The sequence below is a fragment of the Terrapene carolina genome, unplaced genomic scaffold (assembly GCF_002925995.2).
Source record: "Terrapene carolina triunguis isolate 2854851 unplaced genomic scaffold, T_m_triunguis-2.0 Scaffold131, whole genome shotgun sequence".
NCBI lineage: Eukaryota > Metazoa > Chordata > Testudines > Emydidae > Terrapene > Terrapene triunguis.
In genome coordinates this window covers 22354408-22378081 of record NW_020664482.1, presented here as the reverse complement: position 1 = coordinate 22378081, position 23674 = coordinate 22354408, and the positions used below count along the sequence as shown (strand labels likewise).

Genomic DNA, 23674 nt, shown 5'->3' with positions numbered 1-23674 from the left:
TGTGCCAATGTGACTGTGCCACCCATTATGATAGTGGTGGGATCTCCCATCACCTATCTAGACCAAAGGACGACTTTCCCTTCCTGCTCTGCCAAAGGCTTCCCACAATAAACAGGTTTGCCCAGGTTAATTATAATTTGACCACTTTATTCACCCACTCGCCTGGCCTAAGAACACTGAAATTAACATATGCATCTCCCTCTCATCCTTGACCCCATCCCACATAGTATTCACATTCTAATTAATTCATGCAAAGAAAACCCTCCCTCTACACGGACAACAAATGGCTCCAGGAACATCATACATAAAGGAAGGTACTTCATAGGGGTAAACAGATTAAGACTCAAAAAACCAAAGGCAAAGAATAAAACTGGCAAAAAACATAACGCGGTGTTGTAGGGCTGCTATAAAGTTTGCATTGGTATATCCTGGGAAAACATGCTCGTGTTTCTTATGCCCATAAATAATATGGCAATCCTCTGTTCTTGGTAAGAAGGGCTCTAATGGCATCCTATTTGATGATCTGTGTATAGACCAGAAGTGGTTGGGAAATTATTTTTTTTTTCTAAGGAAAATATTCGAATGAATTTTTTTCTTGGAATATATTTGGGTTTTCTGCAACCAAAAAACAATGTGTTTGGTTGCTGAACACAAAAAAATTGGAGGTGGAAATGGATTTTTTTTGTGTGTGTGTGAAAATTTCCCTTTAGTAGAAATGCCACTTTCTATTAAAAAAAAAAAGTTTCAACAGATGTTCAGCCTGAAATACATATTTCTGTTATTCCAGACTTATTGCTATTTAGAATGACCTATAGCAGAGGTTCTCAACCTGGGGGTTGGGACCCCTCAGGGGATCGTGAGGTTATTACATGGGGGGTTGCAAGCTGTCAGCCTCCATCCCAAAGCCTGCTTTGCCTCCATCATTTATAATGGTGTTAAATATATTAAAAAGTGGTTTTAATTTATATGGGGGGGGGGTCACACTCAGAGGCTTGCTATGTGAAAGGAGTCACCAGTACAAAAGTTTGAGAACCACTGACATATAGTGAGTTACAATGAACAGAATACACATAACGTATTGTGGCTTCTTTTTTTATCCGTTCTGTAACACTGCTTTCTATGAACAGGAAAATGGAATAAGCAGAGGAATGAGGTCAACAATGCAATAAGTGCTTCCTTTATAAACCATTGCACCTGCACTATGGTTCATGTATTATAGGCAAGGCTGGTAGCACCACCAGTTTTTAAGGTAGCTCACTTCCCGTTCTAAAACCTGTTTTCAGCTCCTTATACATTTGCTGTTTGGGCTCAAATTTTCTATGCTGAGCATCTGCAGCAGGCTGAATATTTTGGGGAAATTTCAGCCAAAGCAGTTCAGCCATTTCAGAGAACAAGGATAGGGGGAAATGCATTGTTTTGCCCATATTAAAAAATTCTGGCAACCTCTTCTTTGAACAGCTTTGTCACAGGGACTTGAAAATTGGCAGGGTGGAGGCCTTTGTGTCAGGAATAAGCCCTTTACTGTTGCCAGGGCCGGCTTTAGGACCTGTGGGGCCCGATTCGAATACCCGGTGGCAGTTCGGGTCTTCGGCGGCACTTCGGCGGTGGGGGGTCCTTCACTCGGCTCCGGGTCTTCCGGGTCACTAAAGGAACCCCTGCCGCGTAAATGCTGCCGAAGACCCGGAGCGGACCGCTGCCGGGTGAGTAAAAAAATTTAAAAAATTAAAAAGGCGCCTAAGGCGTGGGGCCCTCTTAGGCGTGGGCGTGGGGCCCTCTTAGGCGTGGGCACGGGGCCTGCTTAGGCACAGGGCCCAATTCCGGGGAATCGGCCTAAAGCTGGCCCTGACTGTTGCTGTAAAAATCTGATCAAATTTGGCCAATATATAAACTTTAAAACAACTGTAGTTTGCACATGCTCAGTGGAGACTTGTTTTATTTTAGAAGCTAAAATCTCCAAAGATTCAGCCCTCCCTGAGCATGCTTGAGTCTCTCTCAGCTCCCAGGGCTGACCGGACTAGGCATGCTCCATCCCCACACAGCTTCCACCTGTGACCGGACTGTACATGCACCATCCCCACAGAGCAACTGAGCATACTCCAGCCCAGAGCTATGGGGTAAATTACTTTTTCAGTAATCGTAGCTTCCAGGTGGGCTGGGTCAGGATTTGTCCAAGAACTGGAACTGAGAGCAGGGAGCCTGTCTCCCCATTGGTTTCGATGACCTCCTTGTTGGTGCCAAGGCAGCTTGGAGGAGGAAGCTGTCCGATTTGAATGCAAAGAGAATAAGAACAGCCTATGAGGGGAAGGGAAGGAGTTGGTTGGGACAAGGAGACTGGCACTGGAGGAGGGGGAAGAAACTGTGACTGAGAGTTGGAGGGAGAACTGTGAGATGAGGGGGAAGGTGGTTGACTAGTTGGATGGGGAGACTGGGACAGGGAGACGGGGGGGGAAGAGACAGGACTGGGACAGGAATAGATTGGAGGTGGTGGGGCACGAGATCAACCTTGGGGGAATAGACAGGAGAGTCTATGCCCCCTAGACCACACCTTCTTCAGAGCCTGGAATGGACCCCATTCCTCGACTGTGATACTTTTCCAGTAGGTATGTGTCTCATCCTCTTTTAGTTCTGGTGCATGTGAAGGATGACAATCTACTACCGCTATCAGTTCCTTCATTAGCTGAAGTGTCAGAGAACTGCGAGGTGGAAGCTGGAAAGTGTGTAGTAAATAAGGCCGGGAATTGCAGGAAGAGAAAGAAGCAGGTCATGGTTAAGATAATTAAATGCTGCCCTGGGGAACAGGATTCTATGCCTGCCTCAGCCACAGAGCTCCTGAGTGATGCTAGGAAAGTAATTTAAACCAAACTTTTCAATGGTGGTTGTCAATTGTGTGTTCCTCATTTTCTGGGTGCCTGACTTGATAACCTGAGGTCCCATTTGCAGAAGTGCTGAGCACTCACCACTGTAAATGAAGTCAATGGCAGCTGTGCTTTGAACATAGAACATACTATGTAAAGCTAAGGACTTTGAAAAATCAAGTCCTAGGTGTCTTAAATTGGGCACCCAAAATTAGTGGATTCTTTTGACCTTAATCTCTCTGTTCCTCATCACAGGCGTATTAATTAAGCACTCCAAAACGATTGTGATAAGTGCCATAGAAAAGCCCAGGAGAAAATCAATAATTCTGCCTTCAGAGCAAGGTTTGAAAGTGTGCAGTAAATAAGGGATGCGCCCACACATTGAACAGTAAGGATAAAATACAATTTTCAGTGAGCACCATCCATCCTGTGCACTGAATAAGGCAGGGACTCCTACAGAAAAATAGTATGTGCTCATGTAGTTAAAGATTGTATCATAATAAATATGGTCAAGCAGGCCAAATTCAGGTGGCACAACCTTAATTCAGGTACTTCCTAACTTTGGAGTGTTTGACTGTTCAACCTCAAAAATGTTCTTTTAACATCATTCTTGTGTGTGTGTTATATATATCCTGAGAAAAGAATGGAAAACATGAAAGAGAAGAAGGCAGAAAAAATAGCAAGTTATAAAGAGACTCAAAGGAAGCAGTTACTTGAAAAAAAAAACCAAGTGAATGGTAAGCAAGGTAGATAGACTCAAGATAAATATGAAATGGAAAAGAAAAGATTATTAGAATCTTCTTATTAACTCCATCCTCCATTAGGATCTCTCCTATCTGTAGAACAGTCACACAACACCTTCAGCCGCCAGTAAAATGTAACTTGTATTTTTTGTGAAAGAAGGAAGGAAAAGAGAGGAGCAGCAACAGCAGCTCTAGATCCCAGATGATATAATAAGTGAAGAGAAGGAAGTATTGCTGACTTGGCTTCTGATCCTGGCAGAGCGAGTCTGTCTCACTGAGTTCAGCGTAAGAGAGAAGTAGCTGCAGTCCTGTGAAGAATGGAAAAGTTAATGTGGTTAGTGGCACTTGTGAATTCCTTCATCTTCTGCAATGGTGAGTAAATGCAAATGCTTTTCATATTCAGAGAAAGTTACTCTACAGGTGCAGACATGCCTGTGTGTGATAGTTGATTGTTTGTATAGATATGTTGTTGATGGAAGAATAAATATTAAAAATGCTGTGAAAACCAGAACCTTAGTTCTGCAGCTAATACACATTTACAGTCATTTTGCATCACATACAACTGGGAGATGTTTTTGAGAATGTAACAAACAGCCCAGTATTAAGCAATTTGTCAGATGTAATGTGCCCAGAGTAGGGTGACCAGACAGCAAGTGTGAAAAATCGGGACGGGGTGGGCATTAATAGGAGCCTATACAAGAAAAAGACCCAAAAATCAGGACTGTCCCTATAAAATCGGGACATCTGGTCACTCTAGCCCAGAGTTAGAACAAAATAAGATTGTTCAGGATACTGGGAGAGCGTCTTCTCTGGCATTTTAGTTTCTGAAAAGTTCATTGTATGGTTGGAATATGTTCATTCTTTTGGAACGTAACATCTTTTCAGAATTGTACTGGTGGGTATTGTAATTACAATGCTGGCTATAGCTGCACCCATGGCTTACCTCCAGACAGACTCTGATCTCCGTAACTCTGTTACGCTAGCTACACTCATGTAATTGAGATCAGAATCTGAGCTGTCATTTTCTATAGTGCTGCAGTTTCAAATGTGCTCACATTTTACCAGTAAATCTGCACTGCATTAGGAAGAACTTGGAAAACAAGATAAGGGGGAAATTGGGTGACCAGATGTCCCGATTTTATAGGGACAGTCCCGATTTTTGGGTCTTTTTCTTATATAGGCTCCTATTACGCCCCACCCCTTGTCCCGATTTTTCACACTTGCTGTCTGGTCACCCTAGGGGGAAATGTTGATACTGATTTGAAAGGTGAGTGTGGAAGCCCTGAGTTACTCCCACGTTTTAGGAAAGAATGTGGGGGAAGGCACCAGTCCTGGTTTGTGATGCAAAAGTAGAAGTTTAGATATATGTCCTATTTCAGTTGCTTACTTGGAGTTCTGTTTTAAACTGAGTTAAAAGTAACAGGAGGCTTTCAGAAAAGGGGACCGGGGGGTGAAAAGTAAAAGCTGGACTTTGAGGAAAATTCTGAAGTCACTTGCTAATGAGATGCAGCAGTTCTCAGACGATTTATGAGGCTGAAATTTGGACGGGCATCTGATAAACTGGAAGAGTGAGCCTAGATTCACAGAACTTGGAGATGAGATAAGAATTGTGGCTCCAAATGCAAACTTGCCCATAGTTCCGATCCAGTGCTCTGGTTGGGATTCGTCTTACAAAGATGGCCATGAACCAAGAAGACCAGATGCAGATCTGGACCGCCCCAAAGAATTCTTGTCCCAGTTCACAGGTTTATTGTATGAGACTAGTGATTCAGGGAGTAATTTTATGCCATTAGGAAGGTGGGGGATCGGGAGAGGAGGAGGGGAGAGGGTCTAAAAGAGATTGTCCCACTCTTATGGAATGGTCCAGAAAATGAAAAGGTTTGAAAATTTGTACTATTCTAGAAGGTTAGTTAGCCCATTCCTTTGACCAATGGAGGAATGTTCTCCGTGGTTTTGGCAGTTTAGTTTTAAATCCCTCTAGCAATGGAAACCCCATCATTTCCCTTGGGAAGCTACAACCCAGTTAAACAGCTCTCACTGGTAGGAAATATTTCCTGTTCGGAAATGTTTCAGCATCAGTTTTCTTTTGCTCTGTTTATCCCATCACAGCTAGTAGTCTCTCCTTTGGGATATAGTAATCGTATCACTCTGAAAAATGCAGCAAGCTCTGGGCTGAAACACTGCAGCTGTTTAATAGCACAAAGCAACAGTGCACACTCTGGAAATATGGAGTAAAGGTTTCTAAGTTTCCAGTTAACTTTACCAGAAAGGGGATAGAGTTGGGGCAAAGCACATAGGTTCCTTAAAATACAGCTAGGTAGGTAGAACAATGCAAGTTTTTTCATATAAAACATGTCCCTCTTTACCAAGAGCAAAAGACCAAGTTACTGTTCTGTAAATCCCCAATATAGACTCTACTTTTCTTGGAGCTCTCCCAAATCTGACCCTGTTCAACTCATACAAGCTGAGGAGATTACACTGCCAGCTACTACTGAGCATACTGCAGGGCTGTTCCATTCAGCATATACGTTATTCTTCAGCTCTTCTGTTCCAACATGGTTATTTTCCTTCTGTCTTCCTTAAATCATATTTGTTTTTTGCTAGCCGACTCCCCTAAAAGGCCCAGCCCCCTTTGAGCCCAGCTGTGTCATTCTTCATTTCTAAGATAACTTGGACTTTCAAAACATTTGGAATATATTGTATATATTTCACTCTGCTCCAGTATAAATAAAAGAACGGCCCCCAAAGCTGACTCTTAAGTTAAGCTCTTCCCAGCTGGAAAAGGTTCCATTTAGAGCTACCGTGCTCACCACTTCCTGTTTTCAAGTTTTCTATTTGTATCCAGCTAGCTCCTGTGGTTCGTTTGCTTCTTGTCATTTTTTGGACAAAGTTTAGAGTATTTTCTTGTTGGTTTTTTGTTGTTGTTGCATTGTGTTCTGTTTAGGAGACTTTTCATAAAATTTCTGAAAATCAGTGTCAGAGATCTGGCCTTTGTGTGACCAAATTTGTATTTCCCCCCCTCAGTTCCAGGTCTCATTATTGCATTATTCAAAGCAAATCTTTTCTGAATCTGACACCAGGGCTTTCATTATGATTGAAGTAGACATAGTTCCCAAAGAATGCATCCCAGTCTTTGCATCTGCCCAGGCACGTTATCTCTAATGTCGGCATGTCCGAGGTTTGTTATAACTGGTAACGTCCTGCAGCCCAAACTCCGTGAATACTCCCCGTCCTGTCGGTTGGTCTGGGACATCTGTGACTTGTAGGATGAGAGGGGAATCCACTATCTGTGAGTTGTTCAATGTTGGCCTCTCTGGGGAGACTGCCAGCAAGCGGGTAAGAAGTGCTAATTGGCATGGCAATGATGGAGATGTGGTCACCTATGATAAGGAGTTGGCAGAGACCCACCACCAACTTTCACATAATGCAGGCCAAAGAACTGTTTAGTACCAAGAGCTTGATAATGACTCTCAGTGACATTGCCCTGGTCTAGATTATAACCAAGACTCTCCCTTTTAATCTTGCTTCTGCTAATTGTTCTAGTTTTTCCAATAATTCTCCATAACTGATTCCTAGACATGGGTATTCACAGTCCTCTGCTGCATGTATTAAAATGCCAGATCCTGAGCTGTTGTAAATCAGTGTAGTTCCATTGATCTCAGTAGAGTCATTTGTCTCAATAGGGCTACACAGATTTATACCAGCCGAGGATCTGGAACATTGTATTTATTTGGTACTTTGTTTGCACAACACAGACGGCTTCTATGCCTTTAATGCCTTAGACACTGGACATTAGGATTTTAAAAGGCCAATGCTGAGTGAATTCAAAATACATTCATAGCTGTTGATAATAATTTCACAATATTCAAGGAAAACTACTGCAAGACTCTGGTCAATATTTGAGAAACAAATGGAAATGCTCCAATGGAAACTTTAAGAGTTGGGAAACTTTCCATCTCTGTTTTCCAAGTTCCACATTGAATATTGAGACAAAAGGGCAGGTTCTCATCTCAGGTATACTGGTGTAAATGCGAGTAAACCTACTACAGTCTGGATTTCCCTTGGTGTAACTAAATACAGAATTTGGCCCTAAATACACTAAAGGCATTAGAGCAGCAGGGATGACTTTTTTCCCCTCCTTCCTCCCATATATGATGGACAGGTGTGCGTGAAGGGGTGGGAGGAGCAGTGGCTAGTCATGCTATGAAAGGAACCTGCATGGTAGCGTATTGGGGCACTATGTCCAAGCAGAAAACTAGGGAACTCCTTGGAGCTGAAAGATCCAAAACAATCAATTGTACTTACAGGTAATATGAATATGTAACCACAGTCCTGGGAAAAGGAGGTAACGGTGCTGTGGACCTGTGGTCAGCACAGCTGGGATATTACATTCAGATCTATTACATCTCCTTAGCAGAAAGGTATTGAAAATGGGAGAGAGTTCAGAGAAGAGCAACAAAAATAACCAGGGAGCTGGAAGGATTGTTCAGGCCCCTGGATGCAGTCAATGGTATGACTGACAGTCCTGGATTCAGATGGTAATAACAAACAGCACATATAAGATGGTTGTCGGGTGTGACTGTCTGTCTGTGGCTTGGTGAGCTCAACTTGGTGGTGCATCCAGCATGGTTTGGTGTTGCTGATATTCTTTCCTCTTTTATTTCCACCCCTCATTTCCTGCTTTCTGCAGCTATCCTGGAACTGACTGGCACCCACGACATTGAAGGGACATGGAAGAGTTCCATCACCTTGCCATGTGTCTATGTGCCTTCCCAGGACTTTGTGCAGCAAACAGTCATTTGGACCCTGGACCGAGATCAAAACCTTGCCACCGTCTTTCGAAGGGATAGCTCTGGTGATCACATCATGTTGTCACTATACAGAGGTAGGGTCAGCGTCCCAAAATACAGGCCAGGGGATGTCTCTCTTGAAATTGAGAAGCTTGAAATAACAGACCGTGGACACTACACTTGCAAAGTCACCTGGAGAGCCCAGAACAGCAGCCTGCTGACAAAGGAGAGAACCACTACAGTTAAGGTTATTAAAGGTAAATCCAGTAATAAACCCTTGCACCTATGTAGCATTTGTCAGTCATAAAGCACTTGACTGAGCTGGCTTTAGATCTGGTGGGAATGGGGTTATGCAGATGGGCTTCCATGCCACACTGACTCCTCACATCCGCAGGGTTGGGGCCAGCATTTCCCATGGATTCTCGAGCTCCATGCCTCTTCCTCACTAAACTGGCAGCTAGGGTGACCAGGTGTCCGGTTTTTGACTGAAACACCCGGTCGAAAAGGGATCCTGGCGGGCCATTGACTGTCCCCTGACCCCCTCCCAGGCCCCAACCCCCTGCCCCAGCCCCAGCCCCGATCCCCCTCCCGCCCTCCAAACCCCTCGATCCCAGCCTGGAGCACCCTCCTGCATCCCAAACCCCTCATCCCCTGCCCCATCCCAGAGCCCACACCTCCAGCCGGAGCCCTCACACCCTCCCACACCCCAACCCCATGCCCCAGGACAGAGCCCTCTCCCACACTCCAAACCCCCCAGCCCGGAGCCCACTCCTGCACCCCAAATCCCTCATCCCCAGCCCCACATCAGAGCCTGCACTCCCAGCCGGAGCCCACCCCCCCTTACCCCAACCCCCTGTCCCAGCCCAGAGCCCCCTCCCGCACCCTTAACCATAGGCGCCGACTCCATGGGTGCCCCAGGGCTGGAGCACCCACGGGGAAAAATTAGTGGGTGTTCTGCACCCACCGGCAGCCAAACTCCCCTCCCCGCCCCCCAACCCCACCTCACCTCCTCCTCTGAGCGTGCTGCATCCCCGCTCCTCCGCCTACCTCCCAGCGCTTGCTGGCGCCAAACAACTGTTTGGCAGCGTAGCAAGCTCCGGGAGGGAGGGGGGAGGAGCGGGAATGTGGCATGCTTAGGGGAGGAGGCAGGGCCAGGGTGGGAATTTGGGGAACGAGTTGGAATAGGGGCAGGGAGGGGGCGGAGTTGGGATGGGGACTTTGGGGAAGGGGTTGGAATGGGGGCGGGCAGGGGCAGGAGGATGCGGGGCGGGGGTGGAGTCAGGGCAGGGCCAAGGGCAGAGGGGGGTCGAGCACCCACCGGTGCAAGCAGAAGTCGATGCCTATGCCCTGAACCCCTCATTTCTGACCACACCCCAGAACCTGCACCCCCAGCCCAGAGCCCATACCTCCTCTCACACCCCAACCCCCTGCCTCAGTTGGGAGCCCCTCCCATACGCTGAACCCCTTGGCTCCACCCCCCAGCCTGGAGCCCCCTCCTGCACCCCAAATCCCTCATCCCTGGCCCCACACTGGAGCTGGCAACCCCAGGTGGAGCCCTCACCCCCTCCCAGACCCCAGGCCCCTGAGGCAGCCCGGTGAAAATGAGTGAGTGAGTGAGGGTGGGGAGAGTGAGCAACAGAGGGAGAGGGGATGGAGTGAGCAGGGGCGGGGCCTCAGAGAAGGGGCAGGGCATGGGCGGGGCCTTGGAAGTGGGGCAGGGGCAGGGCAAGGGTGTTTGGTTTTGTGTAAGTAGAAAGTTGGCAACCCTAACTGGCACTAGCCCCACCCTAATGCGGGGAAAACAAGCCAGAGGGTGGAATTCATGCCTGTGATGGTGCAGACCCCAGCTATACTCTCTTGGAAAAGTGTCCAAAAAGAGAGAGTTTTAAAATTGCAAAGAAGAGAAAAGTCTCTTAAATATGTTGAAATCTTTTCAGAGAAAAAATATTTTATGCATTTTTAGAAATAAAGGTATTAAATATTAGTTTTTAGGAAAAAATATTGCTTATACATTTAGGTTACTTTGAAAAAAGCTGTGAACAATAATTGTATGTCTTTTGAAATAAAGAATAGAGCATGTATATTAGAGAAGATAAACAAGACACAAAAAAGCAAAAGTCTCTTAGCCTGTAAACATCTTCAGGTCTGTGAAATTAACTCAGAATGTCACAACTAAACACAAGGTGGAATAGATTGTGTAGCATGAGTAGTTAACACATATTTCAAGGGACCAGATCTGTGTAGCTCACAAGCTTGTCTCTCTCAGTAACAGCAGTCAATCCATTAAAAGATATTACCTCACCCACCTTGTCCCCCAGAATTGTTGGCATTTGTCTAGAGATAGCTGCAGGAGTTAGATGGTTTTCTCTTCTCTCTGCCATGTGCTCAGTGACAGAGGCTTTCTTGATGCTTTACATCAGAGGTAGGCAAACTACGGCCGGGGGCCGCATCTAGTCCTTGATACATTTTAAACTGGCCCTTGAGCTCCTGACGGGGAGCGAGGTCCGGGGCTTGCCCTGCTCCACACATGCTGTGGCTCCGCATGGCTCCAGGAAGCAGCGGCAAGTGCCCCCTCTGGCTCCTATGCATAGGGGCAGCCAGGGGGCTCCACACACTGCCCCTGCCCAAAGTGCCGCCCCCGCAGCTCCCATTGACCAGGAACCGTGAGTATTCATGGCCCGCCATACAATTTCCATACCCAGATGTGGCCCTCGGGCCAAAAAGTTTGCCCACCCCTGCTTTACATCTTTCTCTCTCCCTTTATTTTTCCTTTTTCTGTAACTTGCTAAGATGCTTTTGCTTTTCTTAGCTGTTCTCTCTCACTTTGTGTCTTGTTTATTTTCTCTAAAAATGCATGCTCTGTACTTTATTTCAAAAGGCACACAATTATTTTTCAGACTTTATGGCAAAATAATATGAGTGCATAAACAATATTTTCTTTTTAAATTAATATATTTAATACCTTTCTTTCAAAAAAATGCATAATTATTTTCTCTAAAAAGACCTGTTAACATGTCTCTTTTTTGCAGTTTTAAAACTCTCTCTTTTCTAACATTTTTCCTTTCTTTATCACTTGGTGATAATCCACTTAAAAATGCCTATAAAGATATTTTTCTCTAAGAATGTGTAAATAAACCCTATTTTCTTCTAACCTTAACATGTTAAAACACACACACACACACACACACATACACACACACCCGTAATGTTCCCCATAAAAAAAAATTTTTTTTCAAAATGGCTGACTGCTCCAAAAACATAGTGGTCAAAATGTGAGACTGGAGGTAGGACATAAACCAGAAAAGGGGGCACGGAACCCTGTCAAAATTGTGTGGTGATGAATGCTATGGAGTTCTTAACTACTGACCCAAATCCCTTTCCTTCTGTCTTTCAGTTGCAGTGACTAAACCCATCATCAGACCAGGCAATCTGGGATTCACTGTACCAAAAGGGGCTAGGACAAGCCTGACCTGCTCTGCCAATGGGTCCCCACCCATCATCTACCGCTGGTTCAAAGGAGAGCCAGGAGGAGACGCAGTGCATGTGAGCAATCACGCCGTACTCATGTTTGATTCTCTGCGAACGTCTGACACGGGGAAATATTACTGCGAAGCAGAAAACAAAGCAAGCTCACAAGTTATACAGCAGAGTGATGCAGTGCAGCTGACTGTGAGGGGTAAGTGCCCCAAACTAGTGCTTGGTGGTCTCTGAGACACTTCCAGCTGCAGGATGATAATGAGGCAAATGGCTTAGAGGGTTTTTAAAAGGATTAGACATTTATACTGACACTCGCTAGGTTAAAACATCAATGGCTGTCAATCCGCATGCTTTAGGATCACTCAGCTCACTGGCTGGGGTCAGAGAAATGTCATGCACCCTCCAGTGGTATAGTATTGCACAATAAAGTGCATTATGGGAGGCTTCCAACTTCCCCCTAAAGATTTTGTATTTATCCAATTTGTAAATTGAAGGAGTAGCAGAATCTGATGTGTGGTCATTTCTCTCACAGACCTCACAAAACCAGCAACCACAGTACCCAGCTCTGAGAACAAGGCGAACACCACGGCCAAGGCTGTCTCAGAAAGAGGTGAGGCCTGCTCAGCACTGAATCGGAATCAGCTTGGAGACTGGACATGAAGTGATATTTTCATTGTGGTTGTATGTGAATGATATAGAGGAGGAGATGACTATGTGACATGTCCACTCATTTGCAGCCAGTTTTTAGCAGATGGTCTGTAGGCTGCTGAGGCATGTGGCTTGCTGGAAATGACCTCTGCTGCTCTAGGTGACTTCCAGCTCCTCTCTCCCTTGCTCCTTGGGAGACATGTCCTCATGCTGCTGGACTACTTGATTACAGTCTCCATGTGATGGCAGCCATTCTAACACTTGGGGACATGCCTAGGGGAGTTATGGATTTCCTTAGCTCCATTTGGTATGGCATAAATTAATCAGAGGCATTAATCATGCCCCTGTCACCCCAGTGGTTTAAGGGGGCTCAAAGGTATCACAGCAGGGCCTTTCATTTTCTATCCAGAAGGGACTGTCACCCGGCAGGTAAATGGGCAGCACTGGCTCTAAAGGATTTGTTTCACTGGCTTATTAGGCTAAACAGGGAAATGCCCTCCAGTCTTGCAGCTGCTTCATAAACCAGAATCAGATTTCTTTCTGATGCTGAATGACTCGTAAACCATTATGATCACCTGAACCTTGCTTGATTTGCAGATCTGATCACGACAGCATTGGCAACTGGGAGTGACGTGCGAGTTCCAGAAACGCATGAAGTGACAACGGGTAAGGGGAGTAGGGTGACCAGACGTCCCGATATTTCCTTGTTTGTCCCGCGTCCCAACCGATGTTAGGTCGGGACACTGGACAAACAAGCAAATGCTCCGGAGCCCGGAAGTGCTCGCGCCCCACCCCCCGCCCCGACTCCGCCCCCTCCTTCCCCCATTGGCTCCCTCCCCGAATCCCCGCCTCTTCCCCAGGCTCGCCATTCCTCCTCCCTCCACAAGCGCTGGAGGGAGGCCCCGGAGACGCAGGGGGAGCGCAGGGCCGGGGTGAGTGAGAGTCCGGCCTGGCCCTGAGTGCAGGCAGGACTCAGTCGGGCGGTAGGGAGAGTAGGGGGGTGGCCCGCGGGGCCAGGCAGCAGCTGTTCTCCCCCCCTGGGCAGCAGGACTCGGGAGCAGCCGCTGCTGCAGCTCCCACTGCCGCGGGGGGAGGAAGCAGCCGATGACCAAGCTCGGCGGCTGTGGCTCTGGCGCCCGGGCCCGAACCCCCCGGGCCTGTTGCGGGGACCCAGCAGCGCGCACGCTGCGCCCAGCCCCTGGCCAGTCGCATCTGGGCTGGCTGCCCAGCTGGTGCAATCCCGCAGCGGCCCCGGGTCAGAGCATCGGCAGCCCAGCCCCGTTCGTTCCCCTGCGGGACCCGAGCAGGACGGGGCTCCCCCTGCGTTTCCAGGGCCTCCCTCCAGCACTTGTGGGGGGGGGGGTTGGTTTTTCTTTTTGCTCTGCGACCTTTTTTTTTTTTTTTTTTTGGCCTTCCCCCCCCCTACCGCTTCCCCCCCCCCCCCACTCCCCGCATCCCGATATTTGACCTGGGTGATCTGGTCACCCTAAAGGGGAGACCTTTCGAGCAGCGGGCGGGGAGGTCAAGGAGTCAAGCAGGAGGTTCCACGCTGACACCTGGCACTAGATTTTGTTGCAGGAAAATTAACTGTTGGTATAAAAAAATCCAGAATTTCACACTGCTTCTCTGTGTGTATAGATGGTCCATTCAATAGCTTGTACACAAATGCTAGAAGTCTAAATAATGAGATGGGTGAACTAGAGTGCCTCGTGTTAATAGGCATCACAGAAACCTGGTGGAGTGGGGACAATCAATGGGACACAATCATTCCGGGGTACAAAATATATCAGAAGGACAGAACAGATCGGGGGCGGGGGGAGAGACACTATATGTGAAAGAAAATGCAGAATCAAATGAAGTAAAAATATTAAATGAATCCACATGTTCCATAGAATCTCTATGGATAGTAATTCCATGCTCTAATAAGAATATGACAGTAGGGATCTATTATCGACCACCTGACCAGGACAGTGATAGTGATGATGAAATGCTAAGGGAGATTAGAGAGGCTATCAAAATAAAGAACTCAATAATAGTGGGGGATTTCAATTATCCCCATATTGACTGGGTACATGTCACCTCAGGACAAAATGCAGAGACAAAATTTCTCGATACTTTAAATGACTGCTTCTTGGAGCAGCTGGTACAGGAACTCACAAGGGGAGAGGCAATTCTTGATTTAGTCCTCAGTGGAGCGCAGGATCTGGTCCAAGAGGTAACTAGTATAACAGGACCTCTTGGAAATACTGACCATAATATAATAACATTTAACATTCCTGTGGTGGGAAGAACACCTCAGCAGCCCAACACTGTGGCATTTAATTTCAGAAAGGGGAACTATGCAAAAATGAGGAGGTTAGTTAAACAGAAATTAAAAGGTACAGTGACTAGAGTGAAATCCCTGCAAGCTGCATGGACACTTTTCAAAGACACCATAATAGAGGCCCAACTTAAATGTATACCCCAAATTAAAAAACCACAGTAAAAGAACTAAAAAAGAGCAACTGTGGCTTAACAACCATGTAAAAGAAGCAGTGAGAGATAAAAAGGCATCTTTTAAAAAGTGGAAGTCAAATCCTAGTGAGGTAAATAGAAAGGAGCATAAACACTGCCAAATTAAGTGTAAAAATATAATAAAAAAAGCCAAAAAGGAGTTTGAAGAACAGCTAGCCAAAAACTCAAAAGGTAATAACAAAATGTTTTTTAAATACATCAGAAGTAGGAAGCCTGCTAAACAACCAGTGGGGCCCCTGGACGATTGAGATACAAAAGGAGCACTTAAAGACGATAAAGTCATTGCAGAGAAACTAAATGAATTCTTTGCTTCAGTCTTCACAGTGGAGGATGTTAGGGAGATTCGCAAATCTGAGCTGTCCTTTGTAGGTGATAAATCTGAGGAATTGTCACAGATTGAAGTGTCACTAGAGGAGGTTTTGGAATTAATTGATAAACTTAGCAGTAACAAGTCACTGGGACCAGATGGCATTTACCCAAGAGTTCTGAAAGAACTCAAATGTGAAATTGTGGAACTATTAACTATGGTTTGTAACCTGTCCTTTAAATCAGCTTCTGTACTCAATGACTGGAAGATAGCTAATGTAACGCCAATATTTCAAAAGGGCTCTAGAGGTGATCCTGGCAATTACAGACCGGTAAGTCTAATGTCAGTACCGGGCAAATTAATTGAAACAATAGTAAAGAATAAAATTGTCAGACACATAGAAGAACATAAATTGTTGGGAAAAAGTCACTATGGTTTCTGTAAAGGGAAATCATGTCTTACTAATCTATTAGAGTTCTTTAAGGGGTCAACAAACATGTGGACAAGGGGGATCCAGTGGACATAGTGTACTTAGATTTCCAGAAAGCCTTTGACAAGGTCCCTCACCAAAGGCTCTTACATAAATTAAGTTGTCATGGGATAAGAGGGAAGATCCTTTCATGGATTGAGAACTGGTTAAAAGACAGGGAACAAAGGGTAGGAATAAATGGTAAATTTTCAGAATGGAGAGGGGTAACTAGTGGTGTTCCCCAAGGGTCAGTCCTAGGACCAATCCTATTCAACTTATTCATAAATGATCTGGAGAAAGGGGTAAACAGTGAGGTGGCAAAGTTTGCAGATGATACTAAACTGCTCAAGATAGTTAAGATCAAAGCAGACTGTGAAGAACTTCTAAAAGATGTCACAAAACGAAGTGATTGGGTAACAAAATGGCAAATGAAATTTAATGTGGATAAATGTAAAGTAATGCACATTGGAAAAAATAACCCCAACTATACATACAATATGATGGGGGCTAATTTAGCTACAACTAATCAGGAAAGAGATCTTGGAGTCATCGTGGATAGTTCTCTGAAGACGTCCACGCAGTGTGCAGTGGCAGTCAAAAAAGCAAACAGGATGTTAGGAATCATTAAAAAAGGGATAGAGAATAAGACAGAGAATATTTTATTGCCCTTATATAAATCCATGGTACACCCACATCTTGAATACTGCATACAGATGTGGTCTCCTCATCTCAAAGAAGATATACTGGCATTAGAAAAGGTTCAGAGAAGGGCAACTAAAATGATTAGGGGTTTGGAACGGGTCCCATATGAGGAGAGATTAAAGAGGCTAGGACTTTTCAGCTTGGAAAAGTGGAGACTAAGGGGGAATATGATAGAGGTATATAAAATCATGAGTGGTGTGGAGAAAGTAAATAAGGAAAAGTTATTTACTTGTTCCCATAATATAAGAACTAGGGGTCACCAAATGAAATTAATGGGCAGCAGGTTTAAAACAAATAAAAGGAAGTTCTTCACACAACGCACAGTCAACCTGTGGAACTCCTTGCCTGAGGAGGTTGTGAAGGCTAGGACTATAACAGGGTTTAAAAGAGAACTAGATAAATTCATGGAGATTAAATCCATTAATGGCTATTAGCCAGGATGGGTAAGGAATGGTGTCCCTAGCCTCTGTTTGCCAGGGGGTAGAGATGGATGGCAGGAGAGAGATCACTTGATCATTACCTGTTAGGTTCACTCCCTCTGGGGCACCTGGCATTGGTCACTGTCGGTAGACAGGATGCTGGGCTGGATGGACCTTTGGTCTGACCCAGTATGGCCATTCTTATGTTCTTATGTTCACCTCCTTCCCAGCTTCCGGTCCATGTGGGTTTGTCCGAATCCTGATGTTTGCTTTGAGTTTCAGGATTCAAATGTACTGAAAATCTCAACTGTCATGATTTGCCTAGTTTTTCAGTGAAACAGTAGATATCACGTGATTTTTGAGACAAAACCCAGCGTGTCTCAAAATATCTGTGAACCGTGGTGACACTTTGGATGAGATGAGCTGAAACTAGAGTTTTAATGAGGCCCCAAACCAGATGAGTTTCATATGGTTTGATGTTTGGATGGGAACGTTTTGCACAGCTCTGCTCTGCACAGCTCCTACTTTCTCAGTCAGCAGGGGCTTCCTTTCATCTCTGAGTGGAGATGCTGACCATGAACCACAATATCACAGCAGGAGGCAAGTGCAGGAACTCCAGCTGTGAGACAATAGATTGGACTGAACCACTACCTCAGCTCTGAGCCCCTTTGGCCCAGCTGGCTGACTCAGTATGAGGAAGGGACAGAAACAAAAACCACATAACCCAGGCCTCAGTCAGTACATTCAGCTCCCAAGGGAAAGGTCCATCATCATGGTTGTGGCTGTTTTTATTAATTACAAAGCAGAACTGCTTCCTTGCTTGAAACCTCAGCTTGTGCTGTTTTGATCTAGCCCCGCGGAGGACCGGCCTGCCCCTCTATCTCCTCATCCTGATCGTTGTGCTCTGTGTGGCTGTGGTTTTTGTTGTCGTCGCTGTCGTCTTGTGCAGGAGAAAGACCAAGGAGGGTGAGTGATTAGGTGTAACTCACTCCAGATAGATGGGGTCTTCCCAGCAGGCCAGTAGTCACATTGCACTCCCACAGGCTACTCACTGGCCTAGCTTACATACATGGACATTCAGTAAGAAGAAATAATCTAAGCAGCTTTCCTCCATCCAGCATATAGACTGGAAGGAATGAGCTGGCCCCAAATTAGAATACTGATGCAATATAACGAAAGGAAAATGAGTCACTTCTCATATTTGAACACAAGGGGGCAGGCATGTTCTATCAAGGAAGGGAATGGACAGGGTAATCACAATCACAGTGCCTGCCTTCCTAGATTTCCTATGAGCACTGAACTGAGGGTACACTGTCTATCCATTGCAGGACTGTGAATGCACATCTTGCAAGTGTGTACCCCAGAGATGGTTGCTAGGAAATCAGCATGGTTCCATTCTCTAAAAGCAGCCTCCAGTTGACACCAATCCTCAGCATATCTCCTACAGACTGTAGAACTTGAGTAGGTGATTCCTAGCTGAGACCAGCTCAACATGGATCCTACTGGTGAATCAGGGGGTAACCGCTTCCTCTTGCCTCACTTGGTGGAGCCATTGCCTGCATACAAGAGACCAAGAGAGGTCATGTGCAGGAGACAGAGAATCTGGGCCCCAGACAGGGCCGGCGCTTCCACTAGGCGACCCTAGGCGGTCGCCTAGGGCGGCAGGATTTGAGGGGCGGCATTTTGCCGCCCTCGGTGGAAATTCGGCGGCGGGGGGGGTCCTTCCACTCCGGGTCTTCGGCGGAAATTCGGCGGCGGGGGGGGGTCCTTCCGCTCCGGGACTTCGGCGGAAATTTGGCAGCGGGTCCTTCACTCGCTCCGGGACCCGCCGCTGAAGTGCCCTGAAGATGCGGAGCAGAAGGACCCCCGCCGCCGACTGCTCAGAGGAGGAGCGCTGTTGCCTAGGGCGGCAAAAACCCTGGCGCCGCTCCTGGCCCCAGATAACCAGTCACCAGAGGCTAAATCCACTTTAGTGTCTGCTCCTTAGCTGGGCGGGCACAATACATTCAGTCCCAATCGTAAGAGCTTTCTAGTGTTCATTTCAGAAATGGCAATTTTTTTTCAATAATTGTTGTACAGAAATATCAGTCAGGGAGGGGCAGCAAGATGTAACGGACTGAACACAAGGCTGGGAGGTGAGACCTCCTGGTTTCTAATCCCAGCTCAGCTGTGACTTTCAGCTGGTCATTAACCACTCTGTGCCTCCATTTTCCCATCTGTAAAATGGTAACAAAAAACTTACTTAGCAGGGTGCTTGAGTGGATTTATTAATGTCTGTATAGTACTATGAAAACTTTAAACAGTGCTATGTAAGTGCCATTTATCATTATTAAATCTTCTTTCAATGAGCACATTTTTTAAATAAAACTGATTTTCTCTGTGGGGTAATAAAAATGCAAAATTTTCACATTTGTGTTTTATTCTTTTTTTCAGATAATCCGTATGAAGTAACATAGTGAGTAAGGTTCATCATCTGTCATGCTGAGAGAACTTCTGGTGTTGTAATATTGATTTCTGTGGCAGGAAAACTATTTGCCAAGTGAAGAATGAATGTCCTCTTTGGTTATACAGGAGAAGAGGTTTGAATAGCTTAATGGTGTATGTGATTGACAGCATGAAGGTTTAGTTATTTACACAGGGGACAGCGACAGAAATGTTCTTGAATGATATCTTAGAATCACACCAAAATTAGAGTTGGAAAAAACCTATTGGATTCTCTGTTCCTTCACCAAAGAGACCAGTGCATGATTTTCCTCTGTAGTGAATTCACAGTGTTTTGTCCAGAATCTAAAGAACAGGAATTTCTAGCTCTTCCCTTGGGATAATATCCCAGTTGAATGGGTCTCCCCGTTGAGAACCATTTCCTGATGTTCATCCAAACTGTCCTTTGCTGAACCTCCTTCCATTACTCCCTGGTATTTCTCCCTGGACCATCCTAATCCTAAATTTGAACCCCTGTGTCCTACTCTTCCATTTACTGACACACATACACAAGACAAGTGCCAATTTAAAGGCCCCGACAATAAAAACAATACGTAATGTGGGAACTACTTATCCAGATGCCAAGGAAAGTGATCATATGAGTGTATGTTGCAGTGTGATATTCTGCCAATGAAATTTGTCCAGGTGCTATTCTATCAGTGAAGTTTGTACAGCAGTATGTTAAAATAAGGTCTAACTCTGACCAATATTGTGCACTGCATGATGGGACTGCTCTTCGTTGGTTGCACCTTCACTGTAAAGATGTGGCCAGAGAACTTTATCAGTTGCATTTGGTCCATGTGTTGCAATTTGTCCACTATTTGTTCTATCGTTTATTCTCCAACAGCCAAATTCCCCATGGGTGTAGCCCCATTGAGGTCAGTATGGTAATGTCAGCTAACGTTGGAGCCAAATTCTCTGCTGATTGTTCTTGGTTGCCACTTTTTTGTATGTGACTCTCTCATCATTGTTGCATGTCTCTTTAAACCAACTTGCACAGCCTCCCATAACGTCCCTGGATTAGTATCAGGAGTCTTGTTATTCCACAGCTAATATTCCTCTGTCATTCAAAAGCAGAGGCCCAGAGCCTGATCTCAAATACCCCACTGCAAATCCAGAGTCACTCCACTGAAGTTAGTGGAATGACTCTGGATTTACCCTGCTCTGGTTTAAATGAGATTAGAATCTGAAGATGTCGAGTCTCCCCTGGCTCCTTCCTCCCATTAATGTTGGACTTTTGTTTCAGTCAAAACACGAGGAATGACGCGAGAAGACAGACTTGTTCAGGAGTCAATGGCAAGTGCATGTATGAGGAGGGAAAACCCACGGTCAAAAACAACTACACAACACAGCCTGTGAAAGAGAATGAATATGAGACAATAAGCATAAAGGAAAACATTGAATACAAGTTCCTTGTGAACGCAATGGAATCGGAATATGAAGTGGGGGATGTTCAATAGGGAACCAGCATTTTCATGCAAGCAGGAGTGCAGAAGATAGAGCTGGACAGCTTCAACGGTGACCCTTCACCAAGGGAAACCCTCCTTCCCGTCTGTCTTCTCCTCTGGTAAATATTCTAAACTCATTCGTTTATTTGTTCAGGGGGAACTGTGTCACCTTCTGCTTCTTTAGCAAATTGAGCTCTGGCCTTTGTTGCAGAAACCCTCAGCAAAGCAGTTATCTAACTGATTTATGCAGTGATTAATTTGTGAGCATCCTGAAGGATGGGGATCAGGGCTAAAGGGGCTCCACAAAAGTCTTGAAGCTGCAGATCAAGGTAGATAGTGGATTGTAACATACCTAACAAATGATAATGAAAACAATAAAAAGATCTATAATGATAAGTGTACATTCCCTGGCTAGAAAGTTACTGAATGCTTAGGGCCAGGGAACTTTGTTAAAAGGAGGAAAGTTCTCTGGCTTCCTCCACTACATTAAACCACTGATTTTACATCTTATTTGCACTCAGGTCTTCTCCCCAAGATTTGGGGTGGGGTGGTAAAGGGTCCGTAAGGGTTTGGTTGATGTCCAGGGTGTGTCAGATTGGAGCTGATTGTTTGCTAGAAGAAAGAATAGCATCTTTCTTTCCTGCCTCTCTTCTGGAAAATCAGAGTTGATGTTGGGGAAAATACTACAGCTTGACTTTAGGGTGGGGGGAATAGGAACACAATATAATAGGAATGTTACAGGACTTTGTCATCCTGAGTCAGAGTTTAGAGGGGAACGAAACGGGTGGTCTAGTGATATGAGCCAAGGGTTTGGGAACCAGAATCTCCTGAGTTTTAATACAGGCTCTGACACCGGCTCACTGTGTGACCTTAGATTGAGACACATGCCAATCTGCTTCAGTTATTTATCTGTGTAATGGAGATATTAATACTGACCTATCTCACAGGGATGTTGTGAGGCTTTCATGTTTGTAATGTGCCTTAAACATAGCAAGTGCTTGATAAGTGCTGAGTATTTTAATATTCTCCCATGGTAATTGCAAAGGGGTCTCAAGGAGTCTATTGAATCTTGACTCTGACCACTTTGGTCTTTCATTATCCAATGTACGCTCATTCTGTTTCCTGCAATTTATTCCCCTTGCTCTCTTGTCTGATGTAACTCTGCAGAGTGATTTGGGGTACAGCGTGCCCTACTCAAAATAAAGTTAGATGGTGTTTTCACAGTCACTGGTACAGTCTCTTCACACAAGTTTTCACAGACGTGCAGCTTGCCTGCCATTGTAGTGACAGCACAAGAGGATGTGAGAGTTTGGGTCCTAAAGGTTAGCTCACAGCTACTTACTCTAATGACACAAATAAGGTTTTACTATTTTGTGTTGCTGTCAGACCTGCTGAGCCAGGGTCAGATCTGCTCTTAATTATACCATTGCAACTCCACTGAGAATGCATTGCAGCTGTGCACACAGAAATGGTACTGTGCAAAGACAGGGCAATGCTGGCTGCCCCACACCACTGCTTCCACCTGCTGACCAGGAGCAGCTGGAGCACAAAAGGCAGGATGATTTTTCTCCTGAGCTGTAAAGCAAAACCAGCCAACCACCAATCCAGTAACCATCATTTAGTAGCCCCAGTGGAGTAGGTTAAAAAAGACAAGAATATTTCTCTCTCTCTCTCTCACTCTCACTCTCTCTCACACACGCTCACACAAATTAAAAGAAATTAATGTTTTTCTTCAGTTGAAATTTGTAGTGGTAATGTATTGTTTTCTTAATGAAAAATTTTGCAAACATTTTCAATTTAAAAAAAAAATTAAAAGATTGTTTCATTTTGTGCGGAAAACCTACTTTCTCTCACTTTATTACTTTTTCTACTAATAAAAGAAGGGAAAAGTTAAGCCACTGGAAAAACTGAGGAAAAAGTAAAATAAAATGGAATTTTTGTTCTAATTTTTAATTTTTTCTCATTCCCCACCCACACGCCTCCTGCTTTCCAATGGAAAAAAGTCAGAAAGTGAGAGAAAATGACTATTTCCCCTCAAAAGAAAAACTTTTTTTAAAAAAGAAAAATTTTAAATATTTTCTTTCTAATTTTTTCATTAGAAAACAAACAAAAACTAACCCAACCTGAATGAAAAAATAATGCAAATATTTTTGTTTCCCCTGAGAAAAACTTTGATGGAGAATTTTCAACTAGCTGAGAAGCCCAAGGCTTATCTCCAGTAACATCCTCCACCTCACCTCCCTTCCCCTTTCCTCTCCAAATCAATTATGTCTCACCCATTCTGAATGGGGTTTCTTCCATGAGACAAATGGAGGGTGTTCTACATGTCAGTGGAGGTCATCGCTCTTATTTTAGTAACCCTTGATTTATATCCTACCTGGTGCTGCTCTCCGGGTCCTGATTTACACCAGTCAGGTAGATAGAACCTGGATGGATCTTGAAATCTCAGAGCGTGAGAGGAGAGAGAGGGAGGAAAAGTGGGGGCAGATGGGACTTGGAAGAGACTTTATCTTATTTCTCCCTGCTGTAACCTTTTCTTGTTCAGGCCACTAGGAGTCCCTGTTTAGCCACACAACTACTCTTGACCTGGAAGCCTGAACAATTGCCTCCTTCATCACCCTTATAAAAATGACGTTAAAGGGGGCTGAGTGATGCAGGGAATTGGCAGTGCAAGTAAAGAACTTTTCACTTCAAGGACACCGGTTCAAATCCCGGGGGACATCACAAACTCCATCAACACAACTGACAACCTCGAGCAATGGCTGAAGTGGGGAGCAGAGGAAAAATACACTGGAAAGTGTTACATCAACTTAACTAAATT

At 45.1% G+C, this 23674-nt stretch overlaps 1 protein-coding gene across 3 annotated transcripts in view; it reads left to right on the top strand.

Moving 5' to 3' along the window:
• The window catches only part of LOC112104784 (V-set and immunoglobulin domain-containing protein 4-like), a 34085-nt gene extending 12023 nt beyond the window's left edge, over nt 1-22062 (top strand). For 2 of the 3 annotated variants that reach the window (XM_024197320.2, XM_024197322.3), the window contains exons 2-9: nt 3759-3970; nt 8289-8645; nt 11783-12064; nt 12398-12475; nt 13111-13179; nt 17777-17890; nt 19358-19379; nt 20652-22062. In XM_024197320.2, coding sequence (XP_024053088.2) covers nt 3916-3970; nt 8289-8645; nt 11783-12064; nt 12398-12475; nt 13111-13179; nt 17777-17890; nt 19358-19379; nt 20652-20865 — 1191 coding nt within the window. In that variant the 5' untranslated portion in view covers nt 3759-3915 and the 3' untranslated portion in view covers nt 20866-22062. Of the gene's footprint in view, nt 1-3755; nt 3971-8288; nt 8646-11782; nt 12065-12397; nt 12476-13110; nt 13180-17776; nt 17891-19357; nt 19380-20651 lie in introns of all 3 variants that reach the window. The other variant, XM_024197321.2, reaches the window with a different exon arrangement.
• The last annotated feature ends 1612 nt before the right edge of the window (nt 22063-23674 follow it).